General features: G+C 40.6%; 1 protein-coding gene across 1 annotated transcript in view; it reads right to left on the reverse strand.

The window, feature by feature from the left end:
• Positions 1–23,248, reverse strand: part of DPP6 (dipeptidyl-peptidase 6) — a gene marked incomplete at its 5' end in the record, with an annotated part of 117,577 nt that overhangs the window by 43,807 nt on the left and 50,522 nt on the right. Inside the window, 4 exons of the mRNA XM_010072457.1 lie at positions 4,913–4,951; positions 5,823–5,946; positions 10,744–10,841; positions 11,932–12,086. Of these exons, the coding sequence (XP_010070759.1) occupies positions 4,913–4,951; positions 5,823–5,946; positions 10,744–10,841; positions 11,932–12,086 (416 nt within the window). The remainder of the gene's footprint in view (positions 1–4,912; positions 4,952–5,822; positions 5,947–10,743; positions 10,842–11,931; positions 12,087–23,248) is intronic.

Consider the following 23,248-nt stretch of genomic DNA (forward strand, 5'->3'; position numbering starts at 1 on the left):
TGAAAATAGTAAGAGATTAGTTTAATGTTGGTAAAATAAAGTACTTTTCCTATGCAGCAGGTAGGGAATTTCTGGAAGCTTTTGCCCCAGGAGGCTTATGGAAACAGTTGGTATCAGAAGGTACAAAAAGGGATTGAACCAACTCATACTCCATTAACAGATCCTAAAGGGAATAGACAGGGATATAGTCTCAAATGTCTTTAATATTTTTATGTCGATGGTGGTGAAATATGAGGAGACTAGACTGCAAAAAGCAGCCGGCTCACCCACTGTCCTTAAACACCATCAGCTGCTGTGACTGCTAAAGACAGAATGACGGAGCAGAGGAAGCAGTGGTGAGGCTCAGAAGGGCACTTAAGTCCTTACGGCTCTTCTTGTCTTTTGCTCAGCTAGACCTCTGTATTGAGACAAATGAATTCTACCCAAACAGTCAAGGCTGGTTTCCAGAAATCCTCTGCTTTGTGCAGACGAAAGACAAAGCTGTCCTCATGTCAGCTCCATGTAGCAATAACTCAGTGCTCTCAGACTCAGTTATAAGGGGGAGAAAAGAAGTAAGGTAACTCTTGCATGATTCGATAGCAGCTTAAATTGAAGCTTAAATCTGACTCAGTAAGTGTGGGTCACTGATCTGATTTGCCTTTCTGGGACCTGTGTGAACAGACAGTGGCCTGGTTCAGGAAGCAAATCTACCCAGAGCTGCTCACCCGTGATGGGTGATTCTCATAGAATGATAGAGTGGTTTGGGTTGGATGGGACCTTAAAGAGCATCTACTTCCAACTCCCCTGCCATGGAGGAGGAAGGAAATAGGTGTTTGGAGCTGAGGACTACTCAGTCAATCATTACTGGTTTATCATACTGTCAGTTTTAAGACAAGGGAGTTGTAAAAGAAAAACCTTTTGACAGAGGAAAAGTTTTTATTTTCAGACTGAGATGATCTGAAACACTAGGGAAACAGGAGGACTGGAAATAAAAACTCAGCCCAAAGGAACTGTTATCGGGGAGGTCAGCCACCCACGCAGGCAGTTTTGGAGGTTATATGTCTCTAAACAATTTTGTGGTAATCTCCTGCTCCTGCTGACATCAATGTCAAAGCCCACAGCCTTTGGTGGAGTTGGAATTGCACCCTGGTTTGTAATTAAATTTGTTCAGGCCACATGCACAATTAAGTAAATAAGCCAATTAAAATGCCAGTAAAGTTTCTCTTCAGCTAGTGCTCAGAAATTGCCTTATTTCTCCTTTGCTGATTCATTGTCTTTATATGACCATGACCAGCACTCTCAGAAAATGGCTTCCTCACAAAAATTGAAACAAAAATTGCTTACAGCTATAAATACTGTTTCAAATAATTTGTATATTTAAGCAAAATATGAGTAAAGTTCAGGCTGGCTCTTATGCTGTTATTTGTGCAAAAGGTTTGAAAATTCTGGTCATACAATCTGACAAGGAGTGACAGATATTTTCTAGCAGAACCTGTGTAAATAGTTTATATTTCTCATTATACTTGGAGTAATTTATTAATAAATTTTGCTTACGTTGTAGAGGGGCTCTGCAAAGTTTTTAGACGTGAATAAAATTCATTCATGAACTTAAGCCCAGAAGGCAACACAAGATCACTTACTATGGCCTTCCAAACACAGAGTATTAAATCTCACTGAGTTACCAAGCTTCTACAACATGAACAAAATTCAAATTCATGGGCTATATGCCCTACCTCAGAACTCACAGTATTTCAAACAGCTGAAAAATGTCAAACCTATAATCCTTGGAGACTCCCTCATGTGCCTGTTGAGTATCTTCTGAAACTGATGTTTTTCTCTCCTCATCTCCTGCTCTCAGTCTACTGTGAAGTTTGCCCCTATTCCAGGAAGACCAGATGTACTTAAACTCCCAAGAAAAACGTAAAGCTCTTGTATGCTTTTCAAACTAGGAGTATGGAGTACTTTGAAGGGGTATTTTAAAGAATGAGGCAAGCAGTTTGATTCCTCAGTCCTATTGATTAAAAACTGGGGTACCTCTTGAGACGAGGTCTGGTCAATGGGTCATACAGAACAAGCTGGCCAACTGGTGGGTGTCTTCTTCAGGGTGGCCTGAATCATGGTCAAGGTCCATTGACTGTGTCACCACACTGCTCACCATACTGGCTGTCTACAGAGGGGTACTGGGCATCCGGCCCGTATGCATTTACCTGTATTAAAATGTCTGAACCAAGGAGTCTTCATCCTGAGCTGAGTCATGCTCCTGAGCTCTTTCATTAGCTGCCTAATGTGCAATTCATCTCCTCCTTAAAGAGGTTAGGGGACTTGCACTAGCATTAACATTTTCACATCATTCTTATAGTCAGAGACACATGCCATAAAAATAACTTTCCAGTTATCTAGATTAATCTGTCACAGAGTAAAAGGTAAATATAGAAAATACAATTATCTTAGTAATCATATATTCAGTCAAAACTAGAATTTTAAGTAATTTTGTTGTCAGAAATACAGGTGAAAAAGCTCTATAATTCTTCAGACTCTTACAAAAGCTTTTGATGAGTACTATTAAATATCTCCAAAGTCCATAGCAAATGTTATCTTAGTTTAATACTGAGATGTCTGATTCATTTGGCTGTAATGGACAGCCTGTCCTTGCACGGGAGGTGCTCCAGCCCTCTCATCATTTTTGTGGCCCTCCTGTGGACCTGCTCCAACAAGTCCAAGTCCTCCTGTTCTGAGGACGCCAGAGCTGGATGCAGCACTCCAGGTAGGGTCTCATGAGAGCAGAGTAGAGGGGGAGAATCATGTCCCTCGACCTGCTGGCCACCCTTATTTTGATGCAGCCCGGGTCACGGTTGGCTTTCTGGGCTGCAAGCGCACATTGCTGACTCATGTTGAGCTTCCCATTGACCAACACCCCCAAGTCCCTCTCTTCAGAGCTGCTCTTAATCCATTCTCCTCCCAACTGTACTTGTGCTTGGGATTGCCTTGAGCCAGGTGCAGGACCTTGCACTTGGCCTTGTTGAACTCCATGAGATTTGCACAGGCCCACCTCTCAAGCCTGTCCAGGTCCCTCTGGATGGCATCCCTTCCCTCCAGTGTGTTGACAACACCACACAGCTTGGTGTCACTGGCAAACTTGCTGTACGTAAAATGCAGTAAAGATGCAGTAAAACAAATTATATTTCCCTGGAGCGTGCCTGTTGGAGACTGGCAGATCATTTAGTACAGTTATTCAGGACCATCATTTAATGCCTGTCCATGTAGTAGGTAAATTACTAAAGAACCACAGAAGTTTACAAACACAAGTTCTACTATACTGCACTAAAGGAGGCTCCAGTAAATAGGAGTGAAATGATTAAAACTATCCTTGAATCCTGTGAAGTACTTTTTTTTTTAAAGATATAAAATATGAGCAATTTAATTTTCTCTTGACTCTGCTTGTCTTTTAGGCTTCTGTTCTCTACTCAAGCCAACACTGTCCTTATGAACGTAAAGAATACTTCAGGAGCATTTTTACTCTATACCTGAGTATACCAGCAAAAGATTATTTGAAATGCTTGCAGCACAAAATCTATTTCCTCTGCAAAATCAATTTTTATCTGGATTAAACATAGCCCATTGCTGCAGGAGAGCCACAGGAACAGAGGAGATCATTGTTCTTGCTGTGAACTGATGTACTGCGGTGTCTACAGGTTCTTGGATCCTCTGAACAAGCTGTGACAAAAATGTGAAATGCTTTAAATCTGGACTTGGCAAAATATAGTACAAGGTTTTTATCTGACATGCTACTCCCTGTCTGGCATTCAGATATCCCACGAAAAACAGTTCAGTGCTGTGGCTGCACTGGTATCAGCAGCTTCTCTCTCAACAACAGCTTAATCAAATCTGAGGTCACTTCACAAACTGACTGCTGGGGAAGTGTTATAAATGATCTTCCAGAGATTTACATGCTGGAAATCTACAGGTTTTATATAGACATACATAAAAAAACAAAACAAAACAAACAAACAAACCAAAAAAAACCCACAAAACAACAACAAAACAAACAAAGGAAAATGAGCAAGAAAAGATAATAGAAAAATCCCATAAATCAAAACTTCTTGTGGGTTTAAGTTTTCTATCTATCTATCTATCTATCTATCTATTTTCTATATCTATTTTTTTAGCATTTATTTCCACCTTTGTTTTATTTCATTTGGGGGATGGGAGCACGTAGCCATGCAAAATAATAGTATTATGCACAAGTTACAGTGCCAGAAGAATTATGTGACACAGTTGTCTGTTAAAACAGGATATTAAATTCCATCAGGCAGTTTCTCCCCATTGCATGCTCCAGATAAGCCCTTGTTGCTTTAACTGCCCCATTGACAATTTAATTTCATTTTTCACCTTTCTTACATCTGCAAACAGCTGCAGAGTAACACAGAAAAAATTGTCAAATTTAGCTTAAGTGATTTAAAAGTCCTGTCTGCATGATTTTGGCTCTGAATGGACATAGGCCCTGTTAATAAAATTACCTCTGATCTTCTGCTTTCAACAGTGGACTTCTTTCCTGTCTAGAAGACCAGAAAACAACCACTGTACTGCTTAAAATCATCACCAGTCTCAAAGCAGGGTACAAAGGACGACCTCTGAGCTTGAGTCTTACACAGGTACCGACAGTGGGTGAATTACCCCACTTTCATCTCCGACAGCTTTTCATCTCTTTTAAATCCAAGTAAATTGCAGGCTAAGAACTATAAGACCTACCAGAGAAGATGGCATCTTCAATAAGAACCTGTTTATTGCTGAGAAACTCTTTCCTATAATACAAATCATGCCATCTTCCAAGCATCTTTCTCAGGTCTGGAAACCAGTTTTTTCTCTTTGGTGGAAAAACAATGAAACAAAAAAACTATCAAAAACTTGACCGCAAAGAGAAGATTGCTATTACCTGTCTGTGCAGCCAGCCTTCACTTTCATCTTCATGTTTCTAAAACAGAAGAAGATCATTAATACCATGCTTCTCATGTATTACATTTTGCTTATCAGTGCAGGAAGCAGTTGGATTGAATCTGAAAAGCTGTTCAGCAATACAAAGAAACGGTTTAAATATGTGCTTCAGGACTGTAATCCAGCGGCTGCTCTCCTTGTCTTTCCTCTTTGATGAATAAGCACGCATACATTCAAGGAAGTATTTTACTCATACAGACAAAACACATAAATCCACAAGATATATTATTCCCAAAGAAATAAAGCTTGTTAAGAAACAAATAAAGGTTAAAATGAAAGCTGTCAAGAAAAGACTCTTCACTGTGCTCTATGCACAGTATTGCATCTTTTTTCAAGGGATGGATATAACAGAACAATTTTCTATTGCTGAAATACCTATGCCAGCTATAAAGATGGTATCTGCTATTACTTACACAGGTTATATCAATACACTGTTTACATTAGTGTGTCTAAAGAAGGGATTAATTAACTACAATTAAAATGTGGGTAGATAAGCACAAGCCATTTTTCATGTCATTAAATATATAATGCCATTAAACTAGAATGTTGCAAAGATATTCAGGTTACAAAATGTTGATGTGTGTGTGTGCTTGTGCATGTCTACTGTTATTTCAAGAAAAATACTCACTCCCTTACACACACACACACACACACACACACAGAGAGAGAATCTTCCTGGCTTTCTAGAAGGTGTGAAAAAAAGCAAATATTGCAAATGTTTATATTCTGTGTCTGCCTGAAAAAAATGTGTGCCAGCTGACTTGTCACCAGGTAAAATAACTGAAATATTTTCTCCTTGCATGGGTTAATGAAAACCGATGGCAAATGACCATTTGGCCCATCTCTCCTACCTTTGTGCAGACTCCCGTGGTGGCATCGCACAGCGTCAGGATAGACACGTTCTGGGCCCTGTTCAGCCAGTTTACGGCCACCTTGGTGCTGGTTGCCCATTTCACCATGGTTATGTAGTAGTCCCTGCAAACACAGACATCCATAAAACAAATCACGATACTGACATCTTAATGAATTGCCACACGGCAGAGCAGCCAGAGGCTGCTGCAGGCAAATGGTCCAGGACAGATCTCTGGTTATTAAGAACGCTGCATCTTGATGTCTATGGGCTTCTTTATGTATGGATTTCAACCCCTAAAATGACATTTTTAGGGCTGTGCAGGTGTTTTATCTGCCATTTCTGAAAGTCATTTTCAAAGAAGAGACAAATGCAGAGATAAGAATCTTTCAGGCTATTCAGTCTTCCAAGAAGGACTGAAATGCCTGGAGCTACAAATTTATGCGCAGGTGGAAAAGAAATTGCAAACAATTTCCATTCTGAGCACACTAACTGGCTGATTCAGCCCCAGCACTGCTGATGTTTGGATTCCTTATGCTTATGAAGAGTTAATGGCTTCTGAATATGTGTACTACACACCAAAATATCCACAAGTGCTGCATTGAAAGGAAAATATCAAGAAGGATATAGTTTAGAGAGACACAGGGTTTGTGCAAAGCAGATGCAGCTCATTGCCATAAAGACATCAGCAGAGATGTGACAGTTTGCACTGGCAAAACCACCATCCCACACTCCCTGCATCCTCCTCTGCTGCTGGACATATTCAGGTTGTGATAATACCTGGAGTAAATCACTAGCGTGGGCTGCACAGCCCTGTAATCGATGTCTTTATGAAAAGTCCTGTGCAATAGGGAATGATGGAACCACTTAGGCTGGGCTGGGCTGGAAAATACAGGATCACAAATAAATACACTGATGTTCACCTTTTCAGAGCCAGTCTGTGGTGGCACTCACAGATGTCCACCCCTGCAGCAAGTTAGGGCTTCACCACTTCACCTGCAGGTACAACTCTGGCTGAGCTGACAAAGCTGGTGATGGTATAATATACTGTTGGGCTATGTGGGCCAAAGACATCCTTAAATTATAATGTGACTTTTCCCAGTATACGGTCTATAAAAATTTTATTAGTTCATTTGTTTGCTATAAAATATGTATAAGGAATTGTTGCTCTCATTGGAATTAATGTGCTGTGTCACTGGAGAGTACTTCGTGTTCTGGCAAGCACAGTTGCACAGACTGAAGAGAAAGGGCAAAAGCAACAAAGGCCCGTTTGTCTAGGAAAATAACAAGTTGGAAATTGATTTTGTAGTTTTCAGTAGTATTTAGTGCCTGAATTTGGCTGGGGAAAAATAACAAAAGACTTCAACAATTGCATTCGCTGCACTGGAAGGAAGGATACTTCCAAGTGAGGCAACAGCAGTCTGAAAATTCAGTGCCTGAAATAAAATTGTAATTTTAGTCTTTATCAGCAACTGCATAGGCCCTAAGAGGAAAAAACCAACAAAGCAAAATTAAACTGTATAACCATCTCGTCTTTCTCTCCAAAATTAACTGAGCAGATTCAGTCTCCCCAGAAAAGAAATGTGAATTTAGTACATATTGTGGCTTGGAGCATTTTTTTCCATAAATCCAATTTAAAGTTTGAGGGATGTATATTCACTTTTTACATCCCTTTTGCTGTTGGAATACAGGAATCACAGTTCTTTCTCAGAAAGTTTTAATTACTATTTTAGGTCAAACATTGTCTTCCCTGCCACCCTGGAGGGGACAAGGAGTCTCAGGTTCTCTCTGAAGCCTCTCCCAGCCACCAAGCCCACAGATATACCAGCCTGCAGACAACTGCACACGCTTGTACAGTTATTATTCTAGTCTCAGCACAGTGTGCAGTCTTTAATTTACTTCACATCTCTTCTGTAGGACAACCAAGTTTTATGTTTCCCATTTTGCAGAGGAAAATGAGGCAATAAGGTGTGATTAATCTCAGTTAATTTTAAACATCTGCAGCTCTGGCAGCTGTACTGGTTGAGCAGCCAGTGGAGAGCAGCAGGGAGTCAGTGCATTTCCCAAGCCCTCTTCGCCTGACCTCTCACAGATTTTTTACGGGTATGACTTAAGGAGAACTAATTTCTTCCCATGGAGAGAAATCTAGACCAGTAGGTACCAGATCACTTCGTTTGCAGGCATCCACATCACAGCGGATTACACGTTACCAAAGGAAAGGAATAACCGGTCTGAACCCTTTCAGGAAGGGTGCAGCTATGCTGAGCTTTGCAATGGATTTCCCCATCCCAGTAAAGATGGTAGTGGTTGGATTTGCAATTGTCTGAGACTGCTAATTGTCATACCTTAACTTTACGTGGCTGCTTTTGGGAGGTGTGAATCTAAAATATGAGGCATGGATCTAAAATATGAATACTTAAAGTATGACAAGAGTAATAAAGCCATAAACACCACAAAGAACAGACAGTGATATATTATGTGGCCAAGTGAGAGGCAGCAGCCCAGCCTATGGTCCCTGGGGCACGGCCGGCTCCTGCCTCTGATCCAGACTTGCGCTGTCTGAGTTTCTCCATTATTTATTTGTTCATGACCTATTCAAGGACCAGTGATGATTTCTGCACTCAGGGGAGAAAATATCTTTCTTTAATTTGACACCTGGGATGTAAATACGATATGAGAAATAAGTAGGATCTTGGTCCAATTCTGACCACCTGCTGATGTAACTCTTGGAGTCCAGTAGTTTTCACCAAAATAAAAAATGCCTGTCAGGCATTAAATGTTACAATATTTTTTCCCACCTGCAATTTCTACCCCTTCCCTTTTCTTTCTTTTTCTCACAGAAAAGCATGGCATTGGAGAAAATTTGGCAAAAAGTGCTCCAAATGAAAGATTTTTAAAAAGGAAAAATTATCAAAATTGTACATTTTCCCCAAAAATATGTTTTCCCATCATCAGCTTTGCTTTTTTTTTTTTTTTTTTCTTTAACAAAAAATATCCAAATTCTGTGAAAAATTTCTGACCTCCTTTAATTCTGAAGGAAAACAGACCCTGGCATATCTCCACTTCATTCTCAGCTTTATTAATTGTACTAAAATACTTTGCTCCAGATAAAAAGAACACCAAGAAGTACCGCTCTGTCCATATATCATCTGTGTGAACAGATTGAGCACATTGAAATGCTTCAGCTAGGACCGCTCTGCTTGAAGATCCTGATCACCGGTTTCCCCTGCTTCCTTCCCTTCTGTAACTAACTGTACAGTACATCCCTTTTGTCTTTTTTAATGAAATGTTATCACACTAATCCTCTAATTTCAGAAAACTTATGCAAAATGAAAACGTACCCCTATTGCTCTAGCAGCACTACTTACAACATGCCCTAGGGATGGAAATTGCCATGCTTTTGATGAAAGGTACAGAGACTAATTAATTGTGATATATTTTGCATTATTTTACAATATTGATTGCAACCAAATAAGTTACAGCCACCCATAACCATATAGGACAAATTTATTAACAACACTCGGATCATGCAGTCTGAAGTTATTACTGTAATTAAACCGTTTCTGAATCTCTCTGTTTACAGAGTATGCTGGCAACAGAAAAACATCCAGGAGCCGCATTTCTAATACTGTGATGGGGATACTGTGATGGGAATACTGTGATCCTGAATTGCTACCTGCTCCACACAAATCTGAAGTTGTTTTTTTGAAAGGAAATTGCAGTTCTGACAATTTGGTTTGTTCACAAGACATACATCTTTTGTTGCATAAATGGATTTGAATTGCAGCATTTCAGAGTCATTCAGTGAAAACATGTTCTGAGGTTGACTCTAGCTAACCCAGCAAAGAAAGGCAACTGCCACCATAAATGGTTTAGCATCCTCTCATCAGATGCCTACACAGCCTATCCACAGGCCTTATATATTGATCATGCATAATGACCCTGCTCCCTCCCCTGCCCCTGACGCTGCCCTGTTCTATTAGTTCTGTGCTCTATCCATCTTTATTGGCAATGGAATCACAGATCCTGCAATTTAAGCAATCATTAAAAAAAGCGAGTACCTACGTTGGCTGGATGGATACTCCTGCACAAACACGTGATGTGCCTGAGCAGGATAATCTCACAGCATTACATTTGGAGGGGTCACTATGGATGCTTTAGATGCAGAAGCATAGTCTGATTTCTCTTGGCCTGCTACAAAGCTATGTCAAGTTTAAATCAAAGTTACTGGAATCTGGATTTGGATTCTAATCTCCGAGCTTTGCAGGGAGTAGTGCCATGTATTATCCAAAGCTGCTGCTCTGCCGGAGGCAGGCTGGAACAACGTGATCTTCCTTTCAAGTGTTCACAGATCATAAACGTAGCTCAAGCTTTGACCACACGCTGAAGTCGAAGCCAAACTTTTAAACTCTTGCCGAATGCAGACTTAAGCATTTACTTAATTAGAAATGGGAGTCTAAGTAGCTGGCTGAATTGTAGGCTAACTTCTAGAATCCACTTGCCATGAAAAGAGCAAAGAGCTTTCCTTTTGATTTGTAATGAAGATTGGGCAATGTATTTGCAGAATGTCCAACTGGTTTCACTCCTGGGTTCCCATCATGAATCCCCTTTATAATGCCCGTGTTTACACATGAAATGAATGTGTTATGGATTTTGGGACATTATGCCAAGTTCTCTGAAAATAACCTTACACTGAAGCCAGTCTAGGTCACAGTGATTTCAAGTAAAAAACTAATAATGTTCTATAAAAATATATGTAAGAAGAAAAATAATTTGAAAAATTTGAAACTGATTTACACAAAATGAAATGACTTGATAGTGGCAGAGAAAGGCACTGTAATATGATCTCAGAAAAAGCGAGGGACTGATTTAAATCCCTGACAGAAATAGGATCCAGCATCCCAGGGCAAGAAAACACCTACCTCATTCTCTGATCATCGGGGGGAGTCATCTCCAGGTCATGGGTAGGTCCATTCAGACCAATCACATGCAAAGAAATAGTTGGATTTTCCATTCCAGCCTGGATTTCAAAATAAGAATAAATTACCATATCTTATACAACACAGAATGGTTTTGATTTGTTACATCCCCATGGACCATAAAAATGCATTCCCATTGTATGGGGTTATGGACTGAACTAGAAAACTGCAACTTTAGTGATGTGGCACAGAGGTGTGGAGAGGTTGGTTGGCACAACCAGGGGTAATTTTACTTAGGACACCTCTAGCCTTGATAAAAAATGCTACTTTTCACAGCAACTAGAAATACTGCTTTTTTATGTATCTTTTGATAAAAGGTTGTCTAACAGGATGGTGGTAGATACAGTAAAATACTGATTCATTTTGTATTGTAGGAAAGAGCATCCCCTGCTGAATCACTGTTACCTTCCAGAAAACCTGCATAAATGTGGATATAATCTCTCCTGTTAAATTATGGTTCAGTTTGGACCAACGTTATGAGGTCTCAGGTAATCAGTGCATAGAGTGAGATACCCAGAAGAAATGGCCGCAGCACCGTACACTTCTGTACTGTCTCAGAGCAGAAAATTACAGCAATAACAGCAGCAGCGTATCAATGCTGGTAGAGAGCTGTGCTGGTGCTGTGTACCCGCTGCAGGACTGCCGTAACAGGTCTCTGCAATCAAGGAGAGATTGGCTCTTAAGTCTGCTCTGTCTTTCACTGCGTTTCTTTGTAATGCTCAGGCACATGTCTCCAAAACCACACCATATTCTAAGGAAGCCCAAACACTCTGTTTCCATTCTATATAAAATGAACTGTATCTAACTGTAGTAATGCTGGCTTCCAAACTCTCAGACACCTATCTAGTGTGGAAGTACAGTTGCTTTTTAATGCGTACAAAGCAAGAATTTTTAAATGTTATTTTCATTATATTTAGAATGACTAATACCCAAATCAGAAAACTGTAATTTTACAGATGCAGCTAAAGAGTAACGAAGACCACATTCACTGGGGAACAGCTGATCTTCCCTTAGATCTGTTTATTTTCATTGCTTATGAATGTGCACCATTAGACAGTCTCCTGGTTGAGCCTATTGGAAATTTTTTTTTTTTTTTGATAGAACAGGACTGTTCGTTTTATTTTCCCTTACCTTTGGATAATGATATGTTTTAACAGTAGGGTAAAGGCTGCCAGTGTATACTGGAATCTCCATGGTGGGGACTCTGGAGGCATTAATTGTTGCATATGCTAACCTGGTGCCATCAGGAGACCACCAATGAGCAATATGAGTCTTCAAGATCTCCTCTAATTAAAAAAAAAAAAAAAAGGCAAAAACAGAAAAAAAGGCTATTAGATGTAAATTACTAGTTAGCAATAAATGAAACAGTGTAGATATGAAAATTCCAGTCAAATCACAGCACAGGGAGGATGCCACAGGAATATCAATTAAAAATACTCATTGAATTATGCCATTTACACAAATGAAGACAATTTATAACAATTACTCTGAATATATAGGTTATTAAGCTTCATTATCTTGCTGAAGAAACATAAAATTATTCATACTAGTACACATATTCATGACAGCATGAAAGGCCCTGCTACTCCTACTATGTGTCCTGTATATGGGTATGTGAAAATATATATACGTGTATGTGTTGGCAGAGCTTGAGTTCCTACCTACCCGATGGTAACATAACTGAGGCTCCCTCAGGGCCAGTGGAGAACTGCAATGACTGAGATTTAGTTCTTCTCCATAAAGAGTTCACAAAGTCATACTAGACACACACAAACGGATTCATACAGTGTTATACTTAGATACAAGTTCTTCAGCTACAATTTATATCTTTCTAAGCTGTTTCGTCTGTTGGGAATTAGTAAAAATAGCAATTTTCTATAGGTTATCCAACGCTGGAACTTTGTAACACTCTACAAGATACCAGGCTTTAGAGTCTGTGGCTTGGATACCATCTTGACTTTTATCCCTATTTCATTTTTTAAATCACTTTTGCAAAGCAATTTTCAATAAATAGCCAGGGTCAGAGACGGATCCTTTTTACCACTGAAGTTCAGTTTACAGATTTTTTGATGATTAGAAAAATGTAGTTTTTATTGAAAAGGTACTCAGAAAGATGCCAACACAAACATGTCAGGGTTCAAGTATGTAATGAGAAAACAAGATTGCCATCATAAGAAAATATTTTGAAGGCAGGGAGAACCTAATTCTCATTAAGCACAAATTCAAAGAACTTCTAATTTTTAATGCATTTTCTTATCATTTAGTATCCTTCACTGTAAAGATGACTTCAGCTTATAGATACCCAGAAAAGCTATAAAATTTACTCTTTGTCCAATGTGTTGCCAGTTAGTGACATTTGGAAGACACTAACTTGGCTTTTTAAACCTCCCACTTTGCGAAAGGCAATAATGTAATCCATTTTCATTAAGAGCCTTAATATCATATGAGTCATTTCTATTTAAACCATAGCAGAAGGACTTGCATATGCTGAACAGATTGATGGGCAGGAAGACAGGTCTCATTACTTTAATGTGAGAATAAGAATTAAAGAGGCTGCAGAGTGTTTCTAAGCCCTCATCACCGAAGTCCTGCTACACAGGTCCAAGGAGCTCCAACGTCTCCTGTTATCGCTGGTCATGGCAAAAACAAATGAGGATTTTCAGAGCTCAGACCCACTGTGTTTGTACGCTATTCTGTGATGACCAGAATCTCCTTCTGGTCGGAAGGGTAGAAACTCACCAAAGACTGTTTTATTTCTTTTTAAAAATATTGGATGAGTGATTCTTGGAGAACAGACAGACAATTACATTCATCACAGAGAAAATGAACGTGTTTGTTAGTCCAGACTTGCGTATGGCTTGAGATAAAACTCAAGGCAAGATTAGAAAGGGTGCAAAGGAAAATCACCCTCAATAGTTGTGCCTTCTATAAATAACAAAATAATTAATTAATACTTAATGGCAATATCTAAGTGGGGTTTGGGAAAGATGTCTAGGAAGTTGCAAATATTACACGGCAAAGTACATGTCTGGCAAATTTGCTTTGCTGCATTGTCCCACATGTTGTGTGTACATTTAAAATATGCTGCTTTTGACTTTTATATTGCTTGCTCATTAAAGAGATAACTAAGAGCATAAAAGGAGTAAAAATGGATGGCAGATGAATCCTTGACAATTTAACATTAATTAGGAATGACTTTATTCAGCAAACATTTTCTCCAGAATCTCAGACTTAATGAAGCATTTCTGCTGAAGGTCACATGCCAAGAATGGTTTTAGTACAGGTTTTGTGGTCCTCTGTTAATGAGATTTAATTGTGTGAACGCTTGCCTTGAAATAAAGCCAAGACCTTGCCATTATTAGACATCAGTTAGTTTCAGCAAACTAGAGAACATTCTTATGGAATGTAAAATACCAGAAAGTTTAAGCTGAAAATAAAAAGCAATTGGCAGACAATTTGCTCTTGGGGACACTTTATTCTTTGCTCTTGGATTTACCACATGCTCAGAGAATCAGTTCCATTCAATATTCCTGGGTCTTTGTAAAGTCAGTTCAGAACCCACTCCATGTATATAAGAAACCAGGTTCTTTTTAAACACCAAAGCCCCCCTCCACATACACCTCATGACCTCCTAGCTGAGAGAATAAAGTGATGACTGATCAAAACTTCTGCTTTCTCCCTCAAAGCCTGCAGCCGCTGGGTGCTACATGGTGTTGGGATGCTGTGAGCGAGCTGCAGGGATTCCTCCCAGCCAGTTGCTGGTGGCTCTGTGCTGCTTCTTTCTCCACAGCTTTGGTTGCCAGCCATCACACCGGGGTGTGCAAACCCTAAAAATGGTGAGAATGAGCTGTCTTAAGTGAACAAGGACTGTGATGGTGTCCCTGCCCATGGCAGGGGGTTGGAACTCGATGATCTTTAAGGTCCTTTCCAACCCAACCCATTCTGTGATTCTATGATTGTACGATACTGCCTGTTCAGACTTGGTGGCTGGGTTCAAGCACAGTGTCAGAGGTAAGTCAACACCTCTTCCACACTGCCACATCCAATATCGAACCACTCTGAAACAGCTGGATGACCTTGCTTTTAAGTAGTGACTCTTCGATGGGGACACGTCTTAGCAAACTGTTAATCCAGTGAAGTGCTCATGCTCAAGGAGTGTTACACTGTGTGCATTTTAATCCCTCTTCTAGCTGAATAAGACTCAATTGAATGACCATTTTACATCAGTGTGAAACAGTCTTCTAAGTCAACAGACTCTCAGGAAGAGCATTTGAAGCCCTAGGTTAGAGTATCTTCAGTGATAACTGGTTATATATCCTTTTTAGAGACTTTGATATCACTGTGTGAGAAAAGAAACAGGAGGCACAAGAGATGTGATGAGAAGAATCTTCCTTGAGCTGAATTAAAGGTTGCTGCATTCAGTGCATTAGGTAGGTGGTAGTCTTTGGCATCGAGACCTGAATAGCATCCAGAGTGCATCAGGCTGCCCTCAGGAGGAATGTTGTCTCTTCAGAAGAACATGTGTCCTGAGAGATGCTCTCCTGCTCACCATCAGGAAGCAGAAAGGAGAAGTCCCTTGTTGTGGTTCTAAGCTGCCAAGTAACAAGATGTGATGAATCTGGGTTTGGATGTAGCATTTGGCTGTGATACCACAAGGGCAATCCCTGGATGGACTGCACAGTGAATCAGAGATTAAATGGACATTTCTACAAGGCACGTTATCCAAAACTAGATCAGCACGGGTATAAAAGGAAAGGAAGCGCCTGCTTGTTTCAAACTTTGAGTTAATGCCAGCATTACTTCCAGGAGCAATGAAATGGGAAACTTGTATCTTACTTTAGGTAACAAACTTCTCAAGGAATCATAGAAAATAGGGCTGGAAGGGATCTGAAAAATGATCTGACCCCTTCCTTCATGGGCAGTATCCACCCCAATCCTGTAAGAATCTCCACAAGAGGATTTTGCTATTCCTTTCAACGCTTGCATAGCACCTTTAGCAGAGGTTTGGCCATAGAAATCAAACACTTTTAATTTTCATGTCCACCTCTGTCTACGCACTGAACAGTCCCACTGATGTGAGCCCAGACATCTGCCTTCCCTTGTACAGTCAATGCAGGGAAAAGCATCAGGGCTTTATCTTCTGCATCCTCGGTGGCAATCAGCAGATTTCTGGATAAAACTTGTTTGGAAATCCACACAGATCGTTTTAATGTTGTGAACCATAATCTGTCATTGTGGTATTTTTACAGACATTTCCATGACAAATCCACTTCCCAGGCTTGTAGAGAGTTCTAGACTGGCAGAGCTCTTCTTTGTCAATAAGTACATGGAAACGCCATGGCCATTGGTGTTTCTTCATGCATATCTAGAAATCTAACTTGTTCTGCAACCTTTGTCCATCCTGAGTCATATTTGTGACTCAAGCCTTTCCGCTGAAGGTGGCAAAGCTCTGGCTTGCTGTTAGGGAAAGGATGAAGCCTTCACCAGTGACTGACTAGGAAATTCATTGGTAGCTTAGAGGTTGTTTCCAATTTTTGAAGTTGCTACAAATGACTTATAATTTGAAAGCATGAGTTAACAGAAGCAGAGATGTCCACAAGAAGACAAGGATGCTTGAATAGACCAATCCTCTGACACGTACCATTGCAACCCCATTCCATCACTTCCAAAACAAATTAATAAATGTAATGTCAGGAGGAAAAACTGAGAAAAAGGAACAAAGAAATAATTTTCAAGTGAAAAAATGTGTTTTTCTGTCATCACAGTCAACAGGGGCATATAGCTGTACTATATTCACCCACCAAGGTTATACACATTACAAGCATCAATGCTGAAGACACCACCCTGATCAGCCACTTTCCTTTGGCTGCCCACATGGTTCTGCTCTGTGCGAGGCAGGATCCCATCACTCCACAGCCATCGTCCAGATGTGCCCGTACCCATGTGCTCACGTTGCCATCTCTTGTAGGAAGAGCAGCGGTAACCATACCCACGCAGCCCCCGTGGCAGTGGCACGTAAAGTCCTTCTACAGGAGCGAGCAAGTTAGTGAAAGTCCGGTCCTAAGAGCTTTTCAGTCTTTAACTGCTCATGTTTTCTAATAACAATTCCCAGGAAAAATATTACAATGAATACAAAGAAATTAAGCTTTTCTCTTCCAAGAAAAAATGACTCACTAATAGAGCCATACTGCACATAAACAAGAGATTTTCTGGAGATCTGAATGGTGTGTGATCAAAATGATCTTTGCTTGGCAAAGCCCCTCATGTCATACGGATAAGCTGCAGTTAACAACTGCAGTGTCATTAACTTTAAAAAAGTAACATTCATTTATAACAGCTGAGGAGGTGTCCTTGGAGGCTGAGCAGAGACTTTTTTTTTAATTGAATCTAGAAAAGTAGAGGCTCTCTGCATCTCAGGAGGTCAAAATGAGGGTGAAATGGGTAGAGGCATTTAGGAGGTTTTACCTATTAAATAAATCAATTTCTTTTATACAATTAAAATTCTCTTCTTGTTCCAGACATTGCATTTTCTTTAGTGGGAAATCCAAACATAATTATTAGTGTTGTGCCCACAGAAGAGAAAGATGGAAAATAAATAGTTTGATTCTCTTGAGTAGATATAGATACATGCACACATATACACACAAACAGATCTAGTTTTCTGTCAATAGACCCATTAATTTCTGAATATTTTAATTTTAACACAAAGAATTACGCAAGATTTTGTCTGACAGAGGGAACTCCCACTTCTATGATATTTATTGCTGATGTGGTAAAGTGCATCCATTCTAGGAAGTGTAATCAATGGTTTTGTTTGTGTGATATATTGTAGATGATGCTCAGATCATTAAGTGTATGGTGTGCTGAAGACATTTCGCTGGTATATTAAAACTGTTAATAAAAAGGAATTTTAAACAAAATGAAATTAAAGCCTAACATAAAGGCCATGGCTTACATTAGGAAAGAAAGCTCAAAAGAATTTGTCAGTAGGAAGCATCAAAAGAACATAACAGGAAGAGAGATCAGAGCACAGAAAGGGGGTCTAGGAAAGGAGAAAACAGACTTCTGAGATAGCGAAACCCCAAGGGTTCGCAGAGAAACATCAAATAAATACAAATGCTTATTTGACAGCTGCCATCTGTTTTAAAATCAATTACTAGATCATCTCAAACCACCAACCACACGTCCAAATCGATTACTATTGTATAGTCTGAAAGCAAGTATTTTTACCCTGTTAGGGAAAATGCATTGTTCCTATCAGCCTTCTCTGACGTGTGTTTCAGGGATGGCTTTAGAAGACCACCCTGCCATCTTTCATACAGACACAAGTAAATTTTTCTCTCGGTTTCTGTAGATCTACAGTGACTTCCATTAAATCATTGTAATAAGTATAAAATGGGTGTAAAAGTAGTTACATGTATGCAAATAGCACAAAACTGTTTTATATTATCTCCAATCTACATTTCCCTGTGTTGACATTATTTTATGCTGATGTCAGCAATAGCCCCGCAGCACTATTGATCTCAGTGCAATTAAACCTCTTTCACAGTTGTCTAATTGAGTTAGGTGGAATAAAGTCATTTTGAAGGGCTGCTAAACAATTCAACAACCTTTTGTAGAAAAAAAAAAGGCGTTTTCGCTGAGCCCAAACTCCAGGCTCAGCCTGATCCCACAGTCCGTGTTTGCAAACAACTGTTCTCAAGGTATTTGTGCCATGGTCCAAGAGATCCTTAAGAAAACCTAAGCTCCAACGCTCACCCCAGTGACCCTGAATTCCTTCTCGAAGCTCACAGCCTCCATTGCCTCTGGCAGGCAACAAGCTTATGAAGAATAAAATATCACTTGCTTTCATGGTGTTTTTGAGGACATGCTTCAGAGAGCATCTTTTAAACAGCAAATCCTCCATCCACAAAGCTCACTGCCCGATGGCAGCAGCACGATGCAGCTGTGGAGCTGAACAGAGACAGGCGAGGTGCTCCCATGTGTTTGCAGCCGCGAGAAGGTGGCAGCCCCTCATCTTGGGGAAAGGAGCCCAGCCAGGAGATTTGCATCTCCTCAAGCACGGGGAAGGTGTGGGCTGCAAGTGTCATTCATTTCCCCTCAGTTGTGTGGTTTAATTGCTAGAATACATGTTTTCTGCTCTCACAGCCTTTGAGTCCCTTGCTCCTGCAGGACCTTGTGTTGAGACATCAGGCAAGGATTTGGCCAGGGCTTTCTGCCCCTCCATGCCCAGATGCTGAGGGCCTGAAGAGAAGCTCATCTCAGCAGAGTGGTGCACACTGGACACTGAGGACAACCCCATGGGACTCTTCACATGTTCTGCATGACCGACAAGGTTGTATCTTACCTCCACATCCCTCAAAAGCTGCTGTGTAGTCTGAGCCAAGCCCAAGCTCTGCAAATACTCAAACCCCACCAAATCTGAAGGCAAATGGGCTACGGTCCACCTTTGCTTCTGCAAGCTGAGGGTGGCTCTGCGTAACAACACCACAAGCTGCTGTGCCCAGCAGAAACCATACCACCTTTGGATGGTCTCTGACACCTGGCAACAACCCCTGAGGGAACGGGACAGGGATGAAGATCAAACAGGGTCCAGCAGGCCCAGGGTATGCACCATTGTTTCTCTGAGGACAATCTTTAGGACCCCATTCCCCAAGAAGCAGGACCGAGATTGTGTTGGAATGGTATCAAGCTGCCAGAAGAGACTGAGGCTTCTCATCTCACCCACATCAAAATTGCTGGTTTAATACTCGTGGGTTTTCTTTTCCCTGGTCCATTGATTCTTCTAATTTGCTGTGTTTCCAACAGTAAAAGATCCTGTAGTTGCTATATGAGTCAGGGCATTGGGGTGTTGTTTACAAGGTTATTGACAAGTAGCTACCAGACTTTCTTTGCTGTCTGAGTGCTTGGGGGCTTCAAGATGCCGGTGGTATTGACTACCAGCCTGATCCTGTCCCCAGGTACATCTCTCCACTCCTACCAGAATACATGCAGGAGGTCAAGCTCAGGCTGTAATAACTCAGAAATCACAATTGTTTGCAGCCTCCCTTATTCATACAAATAGATTTGTTGACCAAAAACACCAAACAAAATAGATGCACAGAAATGTGTGATGTTGTCTGAGAAGTACAGGCAAACTCTCACAATTAGGAGAAGAATTCAGCTATCTGGAAATGGCCAGAGTGGCTGGGGGCTCCTCCAGGCCATCTCCACATCTAGGCACACTGAGTGAGCTCAGCTGTACACATCCCACTTGAGGTGCAAGAAGCCATGGAGAGGGGCTGTCTCTCAGATCTCACCTGGACCCTACGTCTCCACCAGCAGCAACAAGCGGGTTCCCCAGAGGTCTGGCAGCCCCGCAGAGCAACCATCAAGGACACCATAGGCCATACACGCTGCCATATTATCCTGAGGGCACACCAGGATTTTGAAGCCTGTTTTGAGGTAAGTGCTGCAAAACATAAAGGAAGATAAACACCTCTCTGGACAAACAGGGCAGAACAACACTGAGTTGCCTCTGCATCCTCCTTCTGCTCCTTTCAGAAGATTCCTTTCTCTGTGCTTCTGGCTTTTTCTCCCCTGTGCACCATCCTTAACAAGCCTTCTCTGTGTGCTTTCAAAACCATTAGTGATTAATGCTCATAACAGCTCCTAACAATTAGCAGGTTTCCTCCTTTTGTGGTGTGAGTCAGTCACAGCCTCTCGGACCATCCTGGCCAGACTGACGCGCAGACATTTCATCAACACAGGCAGGTCTGTGATCTGTCAGCATGTCCAGATGTAATAATTAAAATGAGGACTGAATTATGAAAGCAGAAATATTACTTAGAGATCATATCGTTGGATATTCCTGTTTCTAACACTCACTCCAAAAAGCAAATGCATCTAGAAAACTTGTCCACACACTGCTCTGTGTCCCTCAGGCATAATAAGAATGTATTTTTCCATCACCTGGCATAAACATAAACCCACAGCTTGTTGTCAGCTCTTCATGAAAGCCTGTTAGCTAGAGGCATTAAATCTGTAGAACTTTTTGCTGGCAAAAGTCTTTTGAGTAATTTGCAGTGCAGCTCATTGCCATGGGTAAATGTTCATTGCAAGGTCACATCGTACCTTTTCAGTCGCTAAGGCCCTAGACAAGACACAATTCATGTTACCCAATTGACTGGATGCAGTACGGCTCCTTACAAAAAAACCCCTTTTCTGTATTTTTTCTTTTTTTCTTCCTGCGACTTAACAGGTTGCTATGGCTGGAAATACAATTTGCTTATCTGTGCAATGCAGTGAGACAAATCAAGGCTTTCATTATATGCTGAATATTACTCTATTCAAACCTGCTCAAGTAGCTTCCACTTCACCTATCCTTTAAATTAAAAGTTACAGGTTCTTCCCAACTAATCTGTGGGTTTTATGATAGCAGGAAGACAGACAGTCAACTTTGACACAGGGGATCCATTTCAATAGCTACAGACATATCAAGAAAGTTAGTGATCACAAAACCCTCTGAATTTGACTATCAAAAATTCATTAGACGATTGCAGCAGTTCAAGAACACAAGTGCCCAAAAGCAATTTCTTTTAATGTTTCATAAAGAAATATGGGAGATAAGAAGACTGAACAGCCTGACATTGCTATTAAAGAACTTGATTCTTCAACCCCACGGACTTCTATCAGCCCTTGCGCAAGCTGTCTTTCACGTGAATTACTTGCATGATTTATTCACTCTGAGCAGCACCTGCTAGTCACCTAGCAGGAGTGCTAATAAACGTCAGTTAATATTGCAAAATACAGCCCTGCTTTATAAAATGGGAACTGCAGTACATTGAATTTAGTTTAGCTCCAAATTTCTAACCCAGTTTAAACTGCTGCAGTCATTGAACAGCCATTAAAATCCCACTCAGAGTTTATATTGCCTTACTATGGCAACATTCCCAGGGGTTTCAACCTGAACAGTGATTCAGGATCTGGCTGAGAGATTTAGCTAATAATGACTCAGAGGATGAATCTGATTTTACAGTACTGGATAATCAGAGGAACTACTGAGATCAATAGAGTTACCCAGGAATAATAAAAAAGAGAGCAGGATGAAAACAGGATCCAAATTAGCTTATAGCAATATTTCAGAAAAACATTATTAAAAACCAGGAACATTTATTATTAATAAAGGTAATGGCATATAATAAGGTTGTGCCACTATTGGATCAGTGTTGTTTGACTGTGTTTATCAGAGTGGTGGCACTTACATGCTGAACAGAAATTCTGTTCTTCCTAGGTGATGTGACTTGTTGAAATCTCTTTTTTTCTCTGCTACTACGAAATTCTTTTTTTTCAATGTTTTTGAGCTGTGGACTACTGCATAGTAATTCTAAATCTACTGACAAAAGCTTGCACAGTCACTTTCCTTGGACCACTTGGAATTACCCCACCTCTCTCCAGGGAGCTGAAGACCTCAGGCTAAACACCACTTAAGCCTAGAAGATAGTTAAAGATGCTTTGGATACATATGATGCCTTCACCTGCACTACGACAAGAGGGAAAGCCACATGCAGGGCAAGGGCACCAACGCTGTGTAACTCTGATTGACATTCACAGCCCAGAAAGTCTCATAAATAAGTGAGAGAGTAAATAAACCCCAATGTGTATGCAGAATGCCCAACCGTGAAATGCTGGCAAAGCATAAATCAGTTTGTGGTGAAGAACATTTCTTCAACAACCAGTTAAAAGCCCTTTATACAAAGGCAATAAGCACATGCCTGGACAAGGACAGACAAATTAGGGAAACACCTTATAGTGAGGGGGAAGGGAGTGGAAATGAAGATATTGTGAGTGATTCCCTCCGCATCTGCAGAGCACGAAGCATATGAAAGGGCTCTGAAAGGGCACCGGCAGGGTGAGCATGGTGGCATCACCCAGCTCTTGCTCATGAGAGGGGAAATGCTGGGGTCGGTCAGGCACGGAGCACTCAGCACCTTGACCAGCAAAGGTCTGGTCCGTGATGTGTTTCTCATCACAGGCACTTATGCCCACAGATGTCAACATTGACTAACATTTTTATTTTTGAATTTATGACTATTTGAACTTCCTTGGAGAATGGGAAGTTTGCATCTCTAATGACTGCTGGTTCTACTTTAAAGCTACAACAGTTAGAGTCTTAATATGAGTTTTAATTGCATAGTGAATTAAATACCAGATGAGGTTAACTATTCACACTGGCAATGGAATTCCAGAGATTTAGGTTATTTACTAATTTTGTTGTATTGTTTTGAGTTTTCTGTTCCCTGTTATATCTTGTTCCTCACAGCTGCACCTACTTATTCCATTATTTTCAGCTTTTTAATTTCAGCTGACAAAAACCACATCCATAAACCAGCACATAAACATTTCTGAAAAAAAAACCCAAAATGCATAGAGAAATGTACATGTAAACAGACACAGAGCCACGCAGCAA

The sequence above is a fragment of the Pterocles gutturalis genome, unplaced genomic scaffold, assembly GCF_000699245.1.
Source record: "Pterocles gutturalis isolate BGI_N339 unplaced genomic scaffold, ASM69924v1 scaffold8987, whole genome shotgun sequence".
Taxonomy (NCBI): Eukaryota; Metazoa; Chordata; class Aves; order Pterocliformes; family Pteroclidae; genus Pterocles; species Pterocles gutturalis.